We start from the raw sequence: 22714 nt of genomic DNA on the forward strand, positions 1-22714 counted from the left end.
TGTATATTTATACTTGAGTGCACCTCTGGTTGTATATGGATGAGGCTTTTCACAGCCAATAAACATTTCTGATTGGCCTGCCAGCCCCCAGTAGGGCAAAATGACAAAAGTGCAGTACAGTATGCTGCATGCTGTAGGCATACAAACACTTTGTATAGGAAAATAAAGGCACTTTACTTTAAAAACTAAGCTGATTGATTAAGAATATAAACTCATATAGATCTCTAAACTATGAGCAGTTTTGCAGAAATGGAGAGTTATGGAGAGATATTACGTCTGAATTTGTCGTCTGACTTATGGCATCTGAGGCACACTCCTTGCATGGTCTATTAAATACAGCTCAGTGAAATGATGAAAATGAATAGTGCAGTATAAAGCCTGACGGAGAGGACTTAGGGGTTTCAAGTTAAAATGTGGTGTTCAAGTTAGAAAGTGGCATCATATACTCAGCATAGCAAACCCAGACTTTGAGAATCAAATCGACTGAATTTCATCAATTAAAAAGATACACTAAAAATTCTGCAAATCTTACATAACTGCATATGCAGAATTCAGCTATATTATGGTTGATGGTTGCTGTTTCTGCTTCCATCAGCAAGATGTATCCAGACTGTCAGTTCTCAAATTGAATGTCTGCAGCACAGAGTGCCTCCAACGACCCCCTTCTTCTCTAATAATGTTAAGATTTTCTGCCACTCGACTTTCAGATGATTTTGGGTCGTAGTGAAACTGTTTCGACCCAAATGCAATACTGTAATACTGCATTAATGCCACCTTCTTTTGCAAAAGTCACAAAGACACTTGACACTGACAAAGACACTTGAATACACCAGAATACCTTTTATGACAAGAATACAATGGCCAAGATTTCCTTGTGGCCTTCTTTTTAACAATGTTTCAGATGTTTTTCAGTTTTTACAGCATTATTACTGGAGCATTTGTAAGGTTGTCATTGTTAAAATCAGTTGGTGTTTTTCTATATTCCCATATGTGGTCTGTAATTGTATTAGCACAAAAAAGTTGTATATTGAAAATGTGTTGCATTTAAAGTTATAATCCTAAGATTTTCATGAAATCAAACCCAATTTTTGATGCTATTTATGGTTGGCATTTTTACAGTTAAAAGTTACTTTATCAATACATAGTGGAATTTATTGTTAGTGGCAGAGTTCGCCATCCCTGCGCTGAATTCTAATTGACTTTAAATCTCCCGATACTCCGAAAAAAATTGGTCAGGATGCACTGACAGCGGCCTCTCTAATCATTTAAGTAAATTGTTAAAGAAAAAACTCAATATGAATACAATACATCAATACAACACTCAATACAGAAAACACCTGGAAAATCGAGATGTGACCCATGATCAGTTAATCATGGTTTACAATAAAGAAGCTCAGTGAGGATACAGACGTGAAAACGAGTGAATAACGAGGATCTGTCTGTCTGTCACTGTTAACAGAAACTCCAGTCTGCAGTGTAGTTCATACACTTCACTGATAAACCACAGAACTGTACAGTAACATTAGGCTTTATGATCAAAGAAAGTGTTTATATCACGTCAACACTTCTGTCATACTCGCACACTCACTCTTTCTCGCTCGTCCACATGAGTCTCTCTCTCTCTCTGCTGCGTGACAGCATATACTTTTAAAGGGAATAGAAAATGACACTGATTAGTTTAATTCATGTTAGGCGCAAAACACACCTATGATTAATTAAAAGACTAAACACAACCCCTTTGTGCCTTACTTTGCACCCAGATTATGCACTTTTACAATACCAAAGGTGGAGTTGGACACAACCTAATGCACTTGCGCCATGCACTTTAGACCATGCGCTATAGATTGTTTGTTAAAATGGTGTTAAATGGAGTACTCTTACTGCTTATGCAAACACAACATTTCCTACTACTGCTGCTTCACATTAAAAGCATTGAAATGGCAAAATGCAGGGTGGTTTTATTGTCACGCAATCAGCATTGATAAAAATAAACCAAGTTAGTTGGTCTGACTGGTAGATAAACTGGTGTATCTGTTTATAACCCAGTCAAACAAACTACACACACAGATACACCAGTTGTTCTTCTGTTGTATTTCTGACAAAGTAGCTGCTGAAGGAGTGCTTGCTTTAGTATCACTCACAGTATCACACAAAAGTATCACAGATTTGGTGCCGCCAAATCAAGGACAACTACCTTAATATTAATGAGAACAAATTACATTTTTGGGATCAGAAATATACACGAGACACTGTGCAGTGATAGGCACCTCTATGTTGCTTATATACAGGAAACAAATGTCACTGTTTTGCACCCTGGCAAAACCAAATTACAAGAGATTGTTTTCATGAAAACCCTGAGGACTTCACTACCCTCAAATACAAGTGATTTGACCTCACTAGTGTATTCGCATTGGCTATAGTGGTTTCCTAGAAGTCATTTTGCAGCAGGTACACATTGTTGGTGTTGTTGGAGCACCTCTGCTGTACTGTTTACAAGCCAGTTTAATATATTCGCTTCTTGGCTAATCGCTTTTCTACTCAGAGAAGGTAAGATTTTCAGCATGTAACAAGACATAATACCAACAATTTGATTAACCATATGAGGTTACACCTATAGTAGGAAGTTCTCTGTTGCAGCCCCACATCATGACTTCATCTAGTGAGATTTGCGCAATTTTACATAAAAGATCTTCCCGGTACAGTAGCTTTGATATATTTTCATAAAATAGGGAACAATGAGATTACTGAGTTCCTTCACAATAATGGAAAAATCTTAATATCAAGATGTCTGACACAGAAGCAGAGATTTACAATACAATATAGTGGTAGAGCAGGGCAACCTTTAATGTACACTCTACTACTGAAAAAAGCATGACTTTCTGTAACATGTCCGTAGTTCTTTAAATAGACCACCATGAATGTCCTTACTGTGCTGGTGTCCATGTATTCTTCATGCAATACCTCAAGTTCGTCCTTTACTGTTCATTTCCACTGTATTTGAAGATTGCTTTCAAACCCTGTTGCCTCCAAATGATGCATATGACCAGGTTTACAAAACAATGCTGGTCTCTTACCATCCCCCATTTCCATCTGCAACCATACTGAAGGCAGTGCTACTTAACGTGCTGTTTAAAGTGTTCATGTCCATGTGTCCATGTGAAAAAAATAACACATGCAAAACAGTGACCTTCATAATTAAACTAGTGATGAGCACATACAGTACGTGACCTTGTTTTGTTTTTTTTCAGTCAAGGGAACATTTTTCGGGAAAACAGGTACTTTAAGTACATTTTGCTGATAATATTTGTGTACTTTTACTTAAGTGGGGTTTTAGCATTTTTTTAGGAAGTATTTGTGTAATGTGGTATTGGTACTTTTACTTGAGTAAAGGATCAGAGTACTTCTCCCAACACTGGTTATTTCGCAAAGAATGCAGCTCCCGCATTTCTTTTGTGTCTCAGTTAATCTTTTATCCATTACAGCAAATGCTTTCCTCTCTTGAGTTCACATTTTCATTCTCCTGTTTGTTCTGCTTTGCTGCAGATCTAGAGCAGAGCAGTGGTTACCTTGGTGTCTGATTTCTGCTCTTACGTGCTGTCCTTTGCCTTTGTCCACTGGTTTCAGCCTCAGTGTCTTGGCAAAAACTCAAAATGAAAACATATTTGTATTCAGTTACAGAACAGCAATGATGATGATGGTGATTTTAGGATATCAGTTATAAAATCCCCTAGCATCTGACGTTTTTATTGCTAGTGTGTGTGTATGACTGTATGAGTGTATGTGTAGGCAGGCTTGCCTCGCTATCATCCTTGAGGGTAATGTAATATGTGAACTGGAGGAAAGTGAACCCTCTCTGATAGACCTCTTGATGCCCCTGTCCCTTTGCTTTTCCTTTCTGCCGCTATTGTAGCAGAAAATAAACATAGCGTTATGTCTGACTGCAGTGAGACACTAGATCAGCATATTGTACGCACTGATCTAAGATTACAATCTATCTGTTAAATTCAGTCTTTGAATATCGAATCTTGCTCAAAGATATCATCATTGAAAGAAGCTATTTCCTCCACTTGAGGCATCTCAGGAAGCATTAGCTGCTCTTTGCCTTGCCACAGCCAGACAGTTCTTACACCAACATAGGGGCCTTGGAGAATGAAGTGCAGCAGATTTTCACTGAGCGTGTTGAACATGCGGGTGTGTCGGGAGCATGGTGAGGGGTCAGCTACAGTGCAATCTTTCTTGCATTCCTCTTGAGAGGATACAAGGTCTTTGGCACTGAGGGTCATATTATTGGCTAGCTCTCTTGCAGTGTTAAATTCAAAAAAACACTGCATAAAACCTGCTTTAAAACAACATTGTTTTCAAGAAGCCTGTCCACAACTAGATGAGGATGGTTGCACAAAATCTAAAACCCCTCTGAGTTATCATGACTCTGCAGGGTCGGAATATGAACTGAGGAAGACAGTAGGCATGTTACATAATATATTTCAAGTTGGGATTTGGCTTCCCATGATATGAGAAATCCTTCAGTCGATGTGTTAACATTCTGAATAATGTCTTTTTAATATTTGGTGCACTCATGTAGGGTATTTTGTTTGGCACATAGAAACATCATTTATTATTTATAACAACCCAGATACAATGCCCAAATTATATAGACCAACATTAACTGAAAACATGCTGCAGATTTTTGTGATCAATGTACTGCTGATGTAGAAAATATGATATAGAGTTTAACTGGGCAGTTCAAAGCTTCATTTGAGGTTTAGTTGAAAAAAAGAAGAAAGAGTAGAAAATGAAATGCCCAGATGGAAATTACATCAATGTAGAATTTTGCAGTAATTATCTTGATATATGTTGCTATTGTAGCCATTTCTCCATCAAACTGTCGCACAAATCTTGAGCTACAACGAATGTCTTAAAATGATGAAAATCTTATTAAGTGATTATTATCATTAATAATGTAATGGTGTCATATGTCATTATGATGAAGAATAAAAAAACTAAACACATATACTTCTCTGAACTCTCAAGCTCATGGCCACTGAGCCATAAGAAGTGTCTTATACTTGGAATATTTCTGACATTTTCAGGAGGGGTTAAAGAGGACATTGTAAAGGGGAATCAGAATTACTGAGCAAAGCCATTTGCATTTCAATTTAAAATGTAAGGCTACAACAATTTTCATTATCAATTAATCTGCAGATTGTTTTCTCTTTTAATCAATTCATCGTATAGTCTAAATGTCAGAAAATAGAAAAATAGAAATGTTCATCTCAATTTCCCAGAATCCAAAGGCAATGTCTTCAAATTGCTTGATTTGTCAAATGATAGTCAAGCCACAAAGAGATTATGCTTTCAATGATGTAAAACAGAGAAAATCAGCAAATGTTCAAATTAGGGAAGCTGGAACCAGAGAACGTTTGGCATTTTTGTTTAAAATTACTTTAAAATCACTTCAACGACTAATCAAGTACCGATTAGTTCGACTAATCAGCTAATCGACCAATCACTGCAGTAGCTCTAAAGCACTGGCATTCTTTCACAACTTGAGTACCTCTGATTGAGTACTAATTCACTGGCAACTGACCCTGCTATTTTGCTTGGTGCTTCTTGCTATTCTGTGATCAGGACTAGTCTTTGTGCTCATTATTTGAACCTGTCTAAGAGCGTGTCACATACTGTAAACAGTAAAGTGTAACAATACATACAATAACCCGTGTTTAGGATAAGGAGTGTGAGGCAATGCAGCAGGGTAGGTGGCCTATAAATAGCCATAGCCCAGGGGCCTCCAGAAGTCTTTGGTTAGCCTCGACACACACACACACGTCTGTTATATTAAAGAAAGTGTCCAAAAAATGATACTATAGTTGACATAATTTTGGCATTTGTGACAGTTAATAAAGTCAATGTTGGTTTTATTTGTTAAATGGTGTATGCTTCTGTGATAATGGATACATAACCTCGTACTAAACTGAACATTATACCAATCAGTGTTAACCAATATCTGCAAATGCATTCTACGCTGTGCATTATGGCACGGTGGACATGACTTGTAAATCATCATCACTGTCTGTATCATTTATGTTGCAGTAAATTGAATTTCTTGCTCTGAAGCACATACTTCAGAACAACCTACAGTACAAAATCTACAATAGAGGTAATTGAAAATTTATCAGTGAGTTCTTTGAAGTGTTTTTTTTTAAGAGGCCTGTTTGATCACATGCTGTGCCGTGCCTGTAAAAGTATGGTCCACAATGATATGGCTATAATAGCGGAGATGTAATTCATCACATTTTTAGCCCTTTTGTAACTGACAAAACTGCTGCAGTGAAAAAGACACTACAAATCCATCGGGCCTCTTTTATAGGACATAAAAAGTATGTCTTAGGATAGAAATTTCAAAGTGCAATATAAAAGGGAGCAGTGACTCTGGTGTCAGTGCTTTGAAGGAGCCAATTTAAGTAGCGTAGCCAATTTGATGTAGACTATTGAGGATAGGTCACTACTTTGGATCCCTCAGTTGAACATGTTATTCTCTATCGTATAAAACTGCACAATGTAGAAAAGATTAGTAAGACAGATTTTACATGAAGTTGGAAAATGTGTTGCCATACATCCTGTGATAATTGTTCTATATTATATGCACCAGGGAAAACCAAAGAGATTGTCTCTATTTCATTTGTCACTCTATCTATGTACATATAATCACTTTACGTCTGTTGTGATGCGTCACTAATTACAGTGACTGTGGCAATCACCTTTGACACAAAACTGGCTCTGTTACAGGGAGTGCATTATGCTGCTTAAAACAAACAAAAACCTCATAGAAAACGATAAAAAGATTTGCAATGATGATTCATTATGCCATTGATGTGCATTTGCAGTATAACAAACAAAGCTCTACGAGTGCTGTAGCATCTTGAAAAACAATATGGGGAAAGGGCAACCACTACTGATACTGATGGTAAGATAAAGGCATTTAATGATGCACAGAGGCTGCAGCAAATCCATAGTAAGGGATCCATTATTATTATCCACTGTACGCCACAAGAGAGCCACCAATGGTGCCACCAATATATTGGAACAACTAAACCCCTTTTTACCTCTAAAATGCCAAAGCTACTGATAAGGATAGCAAAATCACGCTCAAATCGAATTCTTATAATATTATCCTGACCATTGACACTCGGTGCAATCAGAGCAAAGTTATACATTAGTGAAGCAGCAAACAGCAAGTTGAGAATGTTGGAGTAAAATGTCTTACCATGGCCCCCTCTGGTAAGAAAAGGCATCCTGTTGATGGCAATAGGAACGGTACCATGCTTATTATGAAAATGGTGGACATGGTGCGTGGTACTGAGACTAGAAGACACACGTGCTGTTCCAGTCTGGATGGGGAGCACAGTAAGCAATGTGAACCAGAAGGCTAGTCTTGAACAATAACTTAGGCCCATGCCTAGGCTAAAGCCTAACCAGCTGTTCCTCTGCCCGAGCACAGGGGTGGCTGAAAAGAGTCTCCCCATGTATATTAGATCCTCATGGGCCCAGTACAAACAACCTGGCCTAGCTTTGGCCTCTGACGCTTCAATTTGAAAACCACAGGGCATCTCAGTGACAGTCTGGGTCCATTTCTTTTACAATCCCTTGGTTTGGTTAGGGAGTTAGTACGGAAAAATATCCTTTGAATTTGTGAGTAAATAACAAAAAATGGATTTCAGGAAAGCAGTCAAAATCCAATTAATGTTCTTGTGAAAAAAAACTGAAGAAGCAACCAACTTATCTATTTTTGGTTAACATTTTGCCATGACAAGATGTCTACTGCACAGAACTGAAAACCATCCCACAGCACATTCTTTAGAAAGTGAGCAGAGTGTATCCAAAATGCAAAAAAAGATACACATCCAAAGAAAGAATGGAGATGAATCCACCCGTAATTTCAAACAGGCATGTTGCTCAACCATGATATTTAGGCATGAAAAGTGGCAGGACAGAGCTTCATGTGACAAGAATTCTGATAAGAGTCTCCATCGCCCACAGGTAGAGCTTGAGGGCAGCTGAGCCTGCCCACTAAGAAGAGTGCCCCTCCACCGCAGTAGAAAACATAACACTCTTCCGTGGGAAACTGGATCATTTCATTAAGCAAAAAGGACAAGGAAATAAAAATATGTGCAAGTAAAGATGCAGCGATGTAGGGTGATGCAGGAACCAGCGCTTTTGTTCCCCTTTAGCCAGGGAAAGGGAAGAGAACAGATAGGGAGGGGGAGAGAGAGAGGAGGGGGGGTGGCAGTATCTGCAGCAGCACGGTAAAGGAGCAAATCCAGAAAATAAATAAATAATTTCTCAGCAGCTCCTCATTCACTCTCTCACAGAAGCGAGGCAAATCCGGCGAACGGTAACCTCTGGTGTGGCAGAGATCCACCAGAATGCAGCCGCGGCACAAGTGTTTCTATTTCAAATGAACGTATGGTCCTTCTCTCCCGCTCCACCTGCTCAGTCTCACGCAGTAAGGGCTACTGCTGCATTCCCCATACTGCTTCTCCTTATTCCTTTATCCTCTCTCATTACCTCGTCCAGATCTGCTGTACTGCCTCTGACTGAGGACGGTTAACGTGACAGCTGCGTGTGTCCGTCTCTGGAGGAGTGCAGGTGATTCTCCTCTGACGAGGCTTGCACAGCAGAGACTGAGATGTTGCCTTGGATTGCTGCAGCGGAGATTATGCTAATTAAAAAAAGCACCGACATATCACAATAAATCCGGGATGGGTGAAATTCCAGGACAGCCTGGACCCCAGCAAAAAATAACCTTGTCTTGGAGTTGTAATGAACGCAAGATAAAGGAGCTCTTCTGAAGGCATATTGTAGTCAGAGGCTCTGATCCAGCGAGACACAGCATGTGCCTCTGTATGTGTTTGTGTGTGTGCGCGTCTGAGAAAGAGAGTCTGTGAGCAAATGAGTGAGGCGGGGGTGGAGGGGTGGGGGGCGGGTGGAAGGGTGTGTGAGCGATAGCAGGAGGGAGAGACAGGAAAAGACAGCGAAAGAGAAAACAGGCAGCTACGGCGCAAACACACAGGGAAATAGTGAGGCAAGAAAATGGGTTGTGTGAATAAATACATGCTACAGACTCATAGCGCACTGGCTTGCAGGTCCTGGCAGTAACACGTAGGAATCATACTGCAGAGGAGGAGCTTGATTTAGGTGAGCTGACAGAGCTGTTACAGAATGAACACAAGGGTATTGGTATGGACGTGCTCCTAACATAAAGACTTGAGAGCTATCATAGGCATGAATGATAGAAACACAAATACCTGTCAAAATGATATAGTACAGCTGACTGCATTAGGCTGAAGGAAGCTATAGGCCATGTAATGTCTCAAGCCCCTCTTTCCCCAGCATTACACTGCCATACCTTTGCTGTTTTAACACTCCAGATCAATTTGCTCCAATCCCCCTGCCTGCTGTGTTCACTTCATATCTGTATACAAGTCACCCCTCTGTTAAGAGAGCTCAGTAGCTCTCTGCTTGCATGCTGCTTAACCATGCAGAACTTATTCCTAGCTATGACTGATCTGAATTCAGAGGTTTTCTGACAGTTTCAGAGCTTTTTGGGGTGGGGGGAAATGGTAAGATGAATTGGAATATATTGACACTTGAGACGAACACATTATCAGAAATGGAGAGACAAAGTGGGGAGGGACTAGAGGTAGAGGAGATGAAGCTAAACAGGAGAAGAAACAGAGAGAGAGAGAGAGAGAGAGAGAGAAATTGCAGGGGAGAAGTAAAGAGAAACTGCAGCGACATCAGCTAAATCACGGTCGATAGAGATATCAGCTGGGATTGCCTAGTTGGCTGAAAGGACATGCATGGAAACAGGGGGACAGAGGCAAGCCATGCAGCACTACCTCTCATAGTGACAAGAAGTCGACGCAGGCCATTACTCAAGCAGGGCTGGGGGTGGGGCGTGAGGGGGAGCGAGGCTGATTGAACAAAAAGAACAGAGGAGGGGTGAGTGCATAACACTCTGGAATGGCAAGTGCCCTAACAACATGTAGATGTTCATCTGCTGGTAATATGGTCATAATAAAGTGAAAGAAGCTGTGGATTTTCCCCACTACATCCTCTCTTTCAATCTGACTCACGGGGAGGTTTAAACCATGTATGTGTATTCTCTTCTATATGTTTCTCAGTTAATCTTAATGTGGGGAAGTGCACGCCAGCTCAATTAAACAGACAATAGCAACGATGCAGAGCACTGCCTGGCTATAACATGTGGACACATTCATAGTAATGGTTATATGGCGAGGCAACACATCGAGAATAACCCTCTGAAGATGTCAACAAAAAGCATGTTTTATTTTTACTGTTAAAGCTTCAGCCACAGTTTTAGAAACTAACATCAGGGCAGATAAAATAATTTCACACACAATCATGTCCAAATAAAAACAGTATTTCATTTCCAGTAAAGCATGAGTAGTTGCAACTACTCAACACCATGGTGTTGGGATGATTTATAGCCAGTGACTTGAACTGTCAGGCTCACCCGCATGTGAGCATCTTTCTAGGCAGCGATGATATCTTGGTGAGAGCTGTCTAGAATGAGAGGCTTGCATTAATCAATTGACATGCTTGAGGGTTGCTAAACATTATGAAAGCCATGCTATCTGGACAACAAGAAGGGGGCAAGCTGGGCGATTGTAACCTTGTTTTGTCCTTGGTTATCCAATAAGATGGACATCCCACACAGTTCTTCCAATTAACTCACATCTAGACACACCTCACAGGATATACATCAGATACACATTTGATGTTTGATGATGTATTTGATGATTAACTTTATTCTGAAATGAATTCCAATTGACTTCTCTTGGATTTTGAAAATGTAATTACTGTCCTATATCTGCTCCTTCTGCAGTTCCAGTCCAATAAACCTTTGATTTGCATTTTTATATCTTCCTACAGGCTATTTTGAACCTTTTCCCCCAACTTATAGAGCAGTTTGGAAGACCTCTACGCATTTACATAATCAAATTATTTTCGCATGTATGGAATAATATACAGTTTATAAACCATGAAAATATAAAAATTTCTTTGTAGCAAAAAAAAGTCAAGGGGCCTGTAAACTTGCAAATGACATGATGTGAGAAGACATCCACAGCATTTTAAAGACTTTGTGAGAGAAGATTTTTCACAGACATCGAGTGTCGCCCCAGGGGGTAAAGTAGCAGGATTAATCATAGCACTTTCAGATTAATTACTCATAATGTGAGCATCCTCGGAAAGGCATGGCCTGCAGTTGTGATGTTTGGTTGATTTCATTAGGCTACAAACGACAACACCTAAAATAAGCCTGGCTTAGAGGGTGCAAGGAAAGGAGCGAGAGTGAAAAATATGAGGGCACTGAAATGCACATTTCCACCAACAGATGGAAATGTATGTGGAAACAGTATAGCTAGCAGAATCATCAGCAAATGAAGAAACAGAACTGCTCACTAATTTAATTTTTTCCCCATTATGTTATAAGCTGACAACTGTTGTAAGCTCATAGAGATTTGAGTTGAGTTTAAGAAAAAAACAGAGGCACGAATGCTGAAGGAGGTCAGGTACATCCAGCTACACAAAAGGTCCAGAGTTCAGTTGTTTAAGGAGGGCACCTCTGGACGCACAGCTTTACTCACACAGCATTTTCTCCTCCAGATTCACACCTTGATTAAATATGATTTCCCCCCTGTTTTTTTTTAGCAACATTGGTGTCTTGGCAGACTATGTGCATTCTCCACTGAAAAGACACTGCATGTGACAGTAGGTTTCACATTGTTGGCTGCACATGGCGCAGGCAAAAATAGATTCCATTTGCTTGTTTAGCTGAGCTTACTAGCCTCAGCATGTCTCCTGGAAAGGAATAGCAGCAGCGATGCTTATAATACGGAGAAAGCCCCCCAAGAGGAAGAGGAAAAGAGCAACGGTCTCTTGAATTTGAACCACAGTTCTTAAATGCTGTGCTATGAACTGATGCAAAAGATGATAGGTCAATAGGTGCTTAAACTGCCTAACAACCCCCCTGCACCCATGTTTTAGCTGTGGCTTTCAAAATTAAAAACCTGAGCCAGAACCTGCGAAGTCAGTGGGACGTCACTACAGAGAACGATTCAATTTTTGCTTGGCTGAGGTGTTTTCCCTATTCACTCTGGAGTCTAATTTTGATGATGAGCATGAAAAAGCATCGGCAGGATAGCTGGCCTGCTACTACTTGTCTTGCTCATTAACACCAGAGAAAAAAACAGCCTCTTTATATTTATAATTACATTATACATTTAGGCCTTAGGTAAAATAATGCATACCAGTTTAAAAATTGTCTATTTGTTTTGCACACTGTGGATTTTCTATAGGGATTTAGTTTGCCTTTTACTGTAAATCCACTTCATCCAGAACCTTGGCTTCATTTTCATTTGGTGGAAAACTGGGACTTCTTGCCTTTTTGATATCTTTCTAGCATTTACTCTCTCAGGAAGTTACTACTCAATCATACTTCATACATAAATGATTCCCTTCATTAATGATTATGTGTGATATCACTTGACTAGAGATTTCAGAAATCAGTAGGTCAGACATCACTATGAAAAGCTGTGCTATCATGTTTGTATCAAAGCCAGGCCCTTACTGTGAGTAACTGCCAAGTAAAGTTAAACAAAAATGTAAATACATTTAATAAACTAATGATTAACTTGTTCAAAATGCATGGCTTTTAATAAAGACCACATCATATGCTTTGAGCCTCCTTATACTTGCAGTATGTTTTGGATTTTTTAAAGAGTCTTTTATTCACTTGCAAGGGACTGCACACAGTGCCCGAGCATACAAAATGAAAACTGGTCTTTGTAGCTATGGCTCCAAAATAATATCTTAAAAACTATTAAAAGGATTTCACTAAAAGTTTTTGAAAATATAGGCCTGTGGATGAAGAAACAAATTATATGCATTTCGTGCAGATCTGTACATGACATTCCTTGTATTTTTGGGGAATATTTAAACTAGGAGACAAATATATTTGAATAATGTTGCCTTGGGTGGTTATTTCTGCCATTACTGCATTTAGCAACTGAAGGAACACAGAGAGAAACATGTAAACACAATCACTTACCATGTGAACTCGTATCATGAATTAAAAAATTCTAGTGTGTGTGAGTAGTGTGACGAGGTCCATGCCACATGGATAAATAGCCCACCTACTTAGTCAACACAGGCTTAAGTGTGAGAAACACAGTCAATCATCATGGTGCTTAAACATTCAAAACATGGGCTGTGTCTGAAATCACTCCTTCATTCACTCATTCAATATGCCCCAAATAATAATCTCTCAGGATTTTACTCAGGATCATACTGCAGAGGAGGAGCTTGATTTAGGTGAGCTGACAGAGCAGAATGAACACAAGGGTATTGGTAATTTTACGTGTAAAATGAGCAGTAAATCTCTCTGTGTCTCTCCATGGTGCTGAAACTTTCTCTTTGCCTCAGTCTCCAGCCGCCACACCCTCACCCTGTCCACTGTTTACATGTTTGCGTGGAGGGTTCGCCAAATTAAGGGCTCTCCCAAACCTCATAGTGAAGAAGTGAACTACAAATCTCTCCAACAGTAGTCCCTAACGACACTCTAACAACCACACATATTATCACAGCAACCACATAAAAACAATCTGGATTTACCCTTAAAACCCATGCTAAAGACAGGTTAGCGACCATCTAGCCGTACACTGCCAAACACCCACAATACCAGTGCAGCCACCGAGCAAAAACCTTTATCGGAGATTTAGATTCAGATGCAGAGTGAAAATTTCAAATGTTTTATTTTAAAAACAGATTAAGAGGATTGTGCAGCCTTGACAGAATCGTGTACTGCACCTTTAACCTGTTTTTACTGTCTGCCTTGTTCATTTACTGTCTGTATCACAGTGTCTGTTTATTTAGGGTGTGGGGGGGGGGGGGGGGGGGGGGGGGGGGGCAGGTTTAGAGAGCTAATCGAGCTCCATGGCAAACAAAGTCTTCGAACAAGTCGTCAAGTTGGGTTGTGAAGTCTTTCAGTCTATTTTATGTCATACCCACAGTTTCGCTTGTTTTTCAAGCATACAATAGAGAAGCCAAACATATGTAAGAGCATTCTACAAAACGTTTCACGTAATATATTTTTGGGAGTGCCATTGCATCTAGCATGGTTATATACTGAATTTATAATGTGATATCCTGTAGCAAAATAAAATTAGATACACATTTGACAAGGGACACATATGTATCTAATTTTACTTTGTAAACATGAAACATGAGACACCCTGCTGTGAACTGACTCCCATTACAATCAGGACAAATCAGCATTCTTTTATACTCCTCTCCGTTAGGTATGTGAATGATGCATGACAATCCCTCAGGCATCAATCTGTGCATCAAGTATATTTATTGAATTGATTTCCTAGTTATGCTCTTCACACTGGGTGAAAATGTAAAAAGAAATTTATATCTTACTGTAAAGTATTTACTGGATGTGGCTGAAGACACTGCCACTACTGTCAATACTGTTTATTAACCCAAGTGGCTTTGGGATAGTCTATATTAACTCTATCATGAAGTATTTTGTCACTGTCAAATGAGACATGCATACATACATGTTTCATTAATATATTATTATCTGCATTGCAGCTGCATCTGAGGAAAAAAGGGACGGCATTTTACTTCACAATAGGAAGGAAGCTTAACAGATCTTTTTATTATTCATTGAACACAGAGTGTAGTGAGTGAACAATCTATCAAAATGAATTGGGAGCAAAGAAGAAAATGTAAAGGTTTTCTTCTGCTGAGCATGCAGACACTCTGGCTTTGTTGTACAATAACCAGAGAGTGAGCCAGGAATAGAGAGGAGGTGACAAAGAGAAGACAGAGAGAAATAAAAAGGCCGGGAATGGAGAGGTTGTTTGTGTGTGCCAGAGAGATATAGGAGCAGAGAGATCACCAGTGCATTTGCAAAGCATATACATCAAATGCAAAGCCCGCTTTCACTGGAGAAAAAAAAAATTCCAGCCCACATACACTATTTCCCTGTTATAAATTAACTCTAGCTTGCGCAGATGCAGTTAGAGGGGGTTGCAAGTCATAGATTAGGGGGCACTATTACAGACTGCACGCTGCAGTACATACAGATTGCAGACAAATGGACTAACTGACAAGACATACTAACTCTACTGACCCACAAAGGGGGATCAAAATGTACAACTTTGTATTATTTAGTATTTTTGTTGCAATAATGATAATTAATCATAGTAAATAAGTGGTAACATTATGCCAAATTGCCTCATTTCTTCTTCTTCATAAGCATATTAAAGTGAAGCACATTTAGTTCACTTATATAAACATACTTGCCTTACCTTGAATATGCTGAAATTTGCATAAATATAATTATTTTGAAGTCATATCATACATTTTAAAAATCTATTTATGCATAAGTAAATAGTCCATAAAGGACTTTTTGATCCTCAAACTGTGTAACATTTGCAACAACAGCAATCTGAAGGAATCTTGTCGAAGATTAGTGTGACGAGGTCCATGCCACATACATTAGAAGCTCTCCTAGTTAGTCAACGCAGGCTTAAGTGGCACCACAAAATTTGAGATGCATGTGAAACCCTTTATTTTATCTTCAAGTCTACTAATTACATGGCTTAGTTACAATGGCTTTGACAATTACTGCTACTCAGAACATTGCAGCCGTCTGAGTACCTTGTTATGCCATGTATCTGCTGAATACCAATTTTATGTGGATTGTGAGTTTTAATAGGTTACAGAAGTGGGCTGGGAAAAGTGAAGGATTAGTACATGGCCTTTTATCAGGCCACAGAAGCAGCTCCAGCAGCTGAAGACAGCAGCCAGTTGCTCTGGTTGAAGGGAAAAGACAACAGTTTTGATCTTAAGTATAGAAATCCATCTTAGGTTGAAATATATCAGGAATGATGTATAGTCTGCGGTTTATAGTACCCCAAGCACAGTCCCTTTGTATTGACTGCATGTGAAGCTTTTTTTTAATCCTCTTGTACCATGTGAGTCAGTATGCACAGCCATTATCCAAGGTGACATCTCTTTGCACCAGGCACACCTGGGAAAAAAAGTATGGTAGTGTACCATTATAATATACTATGCAATTGAAATAACATTTTATTTATACAAATGACTTACTATAGGTGCCTGACCTTAATTACATGACAATGGAGAAGAAGGACATTAATTCTAAAGTAACTATTTCACCACTACAAAGCTACAAAGGTGAGCTACAATTGGCTGATTTCCATTAACCTATTCTCTGTGTATCACATATTTCTTAGATTCAACTTGATCCTTGTTAGTGTTGCAGTTTGGCGTATATTGACTTCTTCCTGTTGATGTATTAACATAATTTTGCCATTCCAATATATCTGTTATCAAAGCAGATATGTTCTGGCTAAAAAAAACCCTTTCATGTTGCTTTAAAATAATGCAAAGTTGAATGTCAGACCTATTTTTTAGCTGACAGATTAGCAAAGAATTTGATATGACCCACCTCTGGAGCAGTGCATGTTAAATTATGTTAGAGGTGGTTATAAAGCTGATAATGGACTTACATATATGCTACCAGTCATCGCTGGTGTTATCTATGAGTTTGAATTGATGTGATATTGTGTATCCTCAACTCAAAGTGCAGACACAGGCTTGCCAAATTGAAGTGCAGACAACCACAATGACATAGCCGTATTGCATGCACTCTCTCACTAAATTCTTCATTATAGTGGGTTATAATTTATTGCAAACCAAACAGAGTGAAAGCTATGACTTTGTGAGAGGAACAGCAAGTGAATGATGTATACGTGAGTGTCACTGTGTCAGTGAGTGTGAGTGACAGAAAAACAGAAGCAAAGCCAGAGAGAGGCAGTTTCTGCATCTGAAGGCCTCTGTGTGTGCATCTAGCCTTTATGATGTAAACTGAATGTAACCTTTCTCCTCTCACACAGCCCCTGCAGTAGGGACCGGGAAGCCCCGCCCCCCACTCCCCCTGGGAGCTGGCATAGACTAGCATTCATCTGAGGCTCAGCTGGTGCGTGGTCTGGGTGTCAAGTGAAACCCACCATGTTCCCATGCAGAGTAGGGCACAGAGGGACAGTCAGAGTGAGATGGGAGCTGTCCACTTGGTAATCAAGCCTTGCATATTGTTAGTCCCAAAACTGCACAGTGCCCTAGAGACACTTTGGGGAATATCATCCTGGAAATGAGAAAATGAACAGAGGCAATACATGCCAATGCGGGACAATTTCTACTTTATCTTGCATCTCTACACACCCACAGAACTCACTGTGTGCAGAAGCACTGAGCCTCTTGGCGAGCCTCTGACCTCACTTTTACACCATTTATTGCCATAATTATATGTGCTCTTGGTTACTTCACCTGCAGGCATATAATGATTGCTGTTACTTCTTTGGTTAGTGACAAAGCAATTTAGAAAAAGCATTCTTCCAATAAATAGCCTTTATATGACTATTATTTCTAAATATCCTCTTTAACAAATTCCATGTTATTATAAAAAGAAACTCTCCTCTCTTATGCAAATGGACTCTCTGTGGATATGACACTCTGTTCTAGCTGCAGATGCAGCCTTCTGACCAGCTCTTATCTTTGTTATTATGAAGTCTGAAACTGCCTATGGCTGTTTAAATCGGTCATCGCACCACGGCTATTTTAGGCCTTCCAGCACTTTTAAAGGAATCTTTCAGTTTTATTGTTTGCTTATGATGCTGCAATAGATGTGTTCCCTCAGTCTACCTCTGACACACAAAGCTGGATGAAGCTGGGAGAATATTCTTATATCTGTATTTCAAACCATTTTTGTTTGTTTTTTTGGGATTTGTGCTCACACATTTTCTTTGTAGCACTTTTTGACTCAGCCATACCCTTATCCATGAATGCATTGGATTAATGGACAGAGAGCTAGAGGGATATATAGATGGATAGATAGACAGATAACTGCAAACACTAATGAACAATGCTGAAAACAGTATATACAAACCATGTAGGTTAACCAAGACTTATTCTAACTGTGTCATAAACCAGTAATCATGTTCTACATTATTAATTCACATAATCTCAGCTAGGAAATAGTGAAAATTGCTTTCCAACCAGAAGCACATCTTTTCTGGGGCATCTCTGAGCCGGTAGCCTAAATTGCCAAGTCTTGTTATGAACTTGCTGTTGCTTGCATATCTTTTCTTTTTTATAAATTGTAAAATTAATTTGAGAGATGGAGTGCTTCTTCATTTTTAAAATAGGAATTGCACACCTGTTGTTGCACTCCTCTGCAAACTTAATATTGTTTCTCTTTATTTGACACACACTTACATACTCTAGAGCTCCTTAGAGAAGGAGGAGAGGGGCAAGTATAGTTTTATATTAAAATTTGATTCTGATTATTGTTTTCACTTACAGAACTCTACTCCCTGCAACCCATGTGAAGCACAATACCAGCAGTTTTACATGTCTCAATCCATTTAGGGGGATGGGGAGTGAGGGAGTAGAACCCTGTGTTTAAATGCCAAACACTACCAGGTATTCTAATTGGCACAGCTCTATCATAAAATACGTCTTTTCTGCTTGGAGGAGCTGTCGAGGATGTCGACAATGAGTTCGGTGAGTCTTTAATGACTGTGCTTACTCAATATGTGTCATTTTCGTGATAATAAAACATCTTCTCCGCAGAGAAAAATTCTCCTAGAAGAAGCATTTTTGTATTATTGAATAAACCTTACATGAGGCAAAATTAGACTGTGGAGAGGATTGATTTACCTGAACAATCAACAAGTGTATTTGATATAGATACTGATGCTGTTGTACAATAACAATTGCATAGATTATAAGGATGCCTATAATAATAGTAATAAAAACAATAATTGTTTATGGATGGACTTCACATGCTAGTGACAGAATATATTAGATAAACACAATGATACTGATAAACACTTATGATAAACTGAACTGTAACTACAGAAAGACTTCTAACCAAATCCAAAAAAACAAGCTTATCACGTGCGTCACAGAAAGTAAAGAAATTATTGTTGTTATGGATTTGGTAAAGTGAAACAAAGCATTAATCTTGCTGACAGATTAAAACTGAATTGTACTGGAATTGTAGTTGTTCTGGCCCGGGGCCGTCGGAACGAGCGCGCGAACTGTTTCTTTCTTTGGATCAGTTCGGACTGCAAGCTTTGGGGAATGAGTTTATAACGGTAAGTTGAACGATGTTACAGTCAAACAGTTTAGTGAGATTGTTTTTAATAGTGGTGTAATGCTTGTTAACATCATTAACATCATCACATCGGAATGTTTTGACCGGGTTTTAACTTCTTAAAATAGCTAAAACTGTTGAAGAGGCATTGGCTAACTTTTTAGCTGGGTTAGCTAAATTAACTGAATGAACGGATAGCTAAGCTAGCTAGCATTAATAAACAACTTTGTGTGCAGCTAGCATAAAACATTAATGCTGTTTAACGTTAACGTTAGTTAACTTACAACGATGTTGTAACGTTAGTTTCCAACAGCACCAATTGACAGCACCTGTCTCCTTTTTAGGTTCAATCTTTTCTTCACCCCTGGCTGACAGCTCGGGATTATAGGGTAAGTTAAGTTAATTTAAGTATTTTTGGCTTTGATTTGATTTTCAAATCTTGGCTATATTTAAGCATAATGTTATAAAGTTATGATAGGTAAGTTAAGTGTTTAAAAAATCAAAGCCATCTAAAGAAGTTGGAATTTTCATCTGACATTAATCAAAACGTAAATTCATTATGACAAATAAGGTCTATGGGCGGGAAATGGCATCTCTCCGTGTCTTTTCATTGACTTTGTATGAAATCACACCGCGGTATTATGGTTGAGGAGCAAAGAAAAGAGAAAAGAAATATTTTAAAGAAATGCTAACAAGAACTCTGTTGATCAGTAAGTATTTTAGTATACGTATTATATGTGGAGGTGACTAGTAGATGAGAACGAATTTTTATGTAAAATAAAATATTTAAATAGTATATTTTAATATATCAGGGATGTAACTTTAAAGCCAAAAAATAAAAAAATAAAAAATACTTTGATAGTGGTGGTGAAATAGATCTCAGTCATGACAGCACCGGTTCCTCACATAATCACTTCCTCTTTGTAGATTTGCCAGCAAAATAAAAGCACGAGAAGCTTGTTTGCTGTAATGTTTTACATGGAGTTGAATTGAGAGCTTTTACTTATTTACTTTTTTACTAAACGTGATTCCCCTAAATGTCCTCTGCCTGGAGATACTGGGGAAATGTTGGTACCCGCCAATGCCTTTCCATGACCTGATACAGAATCCACACAGATAAATTTGTAATAATAAGATGCACTGAGATTTAAGGCTGATCCAATACAATCCAGATGTGATTTGATAATTGTTCAGTTCATAATCAGTATGATTTTTTAATAATTAGTTATTCATGAGTGAAATTCTATTTGTTTTGAGTTACTAAATTAAATGCTATAGAAAATTAGGTCTACTGCCACACCAACAATAGTAAACATGGGCATTGAGTACTTTTTTCAACCCTCTAAAGCATTTTTCAAAAAAGTTGGTTATTAGCTTGGCTTACAGGTAATTTTCAAAATGTCTGTTAATGACAGCTCATCAACCAATTGACTTTCTCTCTTAACAGAGGCTGTACGGAAGAACCAAGCTGCTAGCAGCACATCGGACAACGAAATTAACCAGCACGACCATCCGCTGGTTCAACCTGGCCTCTGACCGTGGAGGTGGCTGCAAAGAACGTGCCATGGCCAGAGAGGCATTAACCATGGTAAATCTGTATTTACCCTCTTTTTGAAACGCTCCATTTTAGCACCTGTCTCGTTAAAGCCCCCATCCTGAAAAAGCCCAGTCTGCTCTGATTGGCTTGCGAGAAAAATATGCCACTGCTTTGCAAAGATGGTACTTAACCTTGAGTGGGGATACTCAGAAGGCGGTGGTTTAATAAAGTTGTATCTTATTTTATCTTATATTCTAATAAGCCTGCATGTGACATAGGAAGGAGAACCAAATCTGAATGGCTTGTTGAAGCACATGTTTTGTGATCTAGGCAACCCACAAAAATCTGTCTGGGTTGTCTTATTTCACAGTTTGATACCCAAATGGGGAGAGAAAAGGGGAGTTTTTCATGATGTCTCCCCTCTAGGGCTGGACGTCTAATTGAAGTAATTGAAACACAAATTCCGAGCTCTAACGGCTGTAATTTTACCATTTCAGTTATTTAGTTGTTTTATTTCCTGTTAAAATGTCCCCCAGTGTGTGTGTTTATGTACTTTACACACACTACAGTGTGTGTAGTCAGTGACTCCGACCTGTCCTGCTCAGCTCCCAGAGTCTGGAGCACAGGGAGATGTTAGCTAGTGCTAACTGCCTTCATTTTCCAGCAGCATTTATTTATGAACACACTTTGACCCACACTGATCATTTACTGCCACACTTACAGCAACCTCGCTCACTTTCACCGTCACTTTCAGCTGCTCAGTCTCTCACATTTGGTCACACGCACACAACACTGTTACACGAGATTAATGCACATTGATATTAATTGATCATGTGAAATATTAGTAGCGGCACTCATTCAGTGAGCAGTGGCGATATGCCAAATTTAGGGGGAGTACGTCTGTTGTGTGCACTTCAACATTATCTTATCAGTTAACATTTACTTAATCGTTTTTTGACATTTGTGAGTCTAAAAAACCACCCCACCTACAATAGTTGAGCATGTTTGCGGTACAAGCCTGGTCAGTGAACTAGGAGGGCAAAAAAAACGAAATAATCATTCATTAGTTGTAATCGCGGTAAAATGTTCACTTAATCGGGATTTTGATTTTAGGTCAAATCTTCCAGCCCTAGTCTAGTCCAGCCACCTTTAAAATGACTAATCTCTGTGGATTTTATGTAATTTGTGATTGCCATTATCAGTTGAGTAATCACCCATTCTTTTATCCTTCGCAGAAATGAACACATCGGCCATCCCCCACTCTTCCACTACTGATGATTTGTTGGGTATCATGTGAGGGTTATGGCATTCCCACTTCTCCACTTGCCTCATCAATGTTTCCCGTAAAGCCACCAAACAATGTGTATGAACATTTTACATTTTTTTCAGGGTTTCACATGACTAGTTGGAGTTGGATATTGTATTTTGGCTATAAAATCTTTGTTATTTATACCAGGGTCATGGAAAATGGTTAAAATCTAAATGGCTGGCAGTAATCATCTATCAAGACAAACTTATTGCTTGTCGCTTATTAAAACGTTATCTTGTGTGTTTAGGCCGTAGAATCTCGTGTGTCTCCTGGCTTTAGCTTTATATGTTTCTCAGGGAGAAAGAAATCTTACTTTCTTACCATCATCATTATTAATGGTACACTACACTATGCAAGACTGATAGCAATGTCAATGTATTGAGCTTTTTAACTAAGCCACACTGTTGCTATTATTAGAGTTTAATACTTCTGCATTCATTTAAAAATAACACCTGTGTCATAGGTGTGTGGTTACTGTACAGTTACTAGAAACTAATTGTCACCTGCAAGTCAACTGGAGTGAAGTTTCTTGTTCCTACAGTTGTTAAAGACAGAAATGAGCTGTAAAATGTGTTTATTAGATTGATTG

At 38.9% G+C, this 22714-nt stretch overlaps 1 protein-coding gene across 9 annotated transcripts in view; it reads right to left on the reverse strand.

Annotated features, from left to right (window-relative positions):
• Positions 1 to 22714, reverse strand: part of nrxn2a (neurexin 2a) — a 135624-nt gene that overhangs the window by 21700 nt on the left and 91210 nt on the right. The window contains exon 1 of one of the 9 annotated variants that reach the window (XM_046038893.1): positions 7265 to 8890. The exons of the other annotated variants lie outside the window; for them this stretch is intronic. Within the exon in view, the coding sequence (XP_045894849.1) occupies positions 7265 to 7607 (343 nt within the window). The 5' untranslated portion in view covers positions 7608 to 8890. Of the gene's footprint in view, positions 1 to 7264; positions 8891 to 22714 lie in introns of those variants that run through there. 9 annotated transcript variants of the gene reach the window in all.

Source organism: Micropterus dolomieu, linkage group LG23 (genome assembly GCF_021292245.1).
Source record: "Micropterus dolomieu isolate WLL.071019.BEF.003 ecotype Adirondacks linkage group LG23, ASM2129224v1, whole genome shotgun sequence".
Taxonomy (NCBI): domain Eukaryota; kingdom Metazoa; phylum Chordata; class Actinopteri; order Centrarchiformes; family Centrarchidae; genus Micropterus; species Micropterus dolomieu.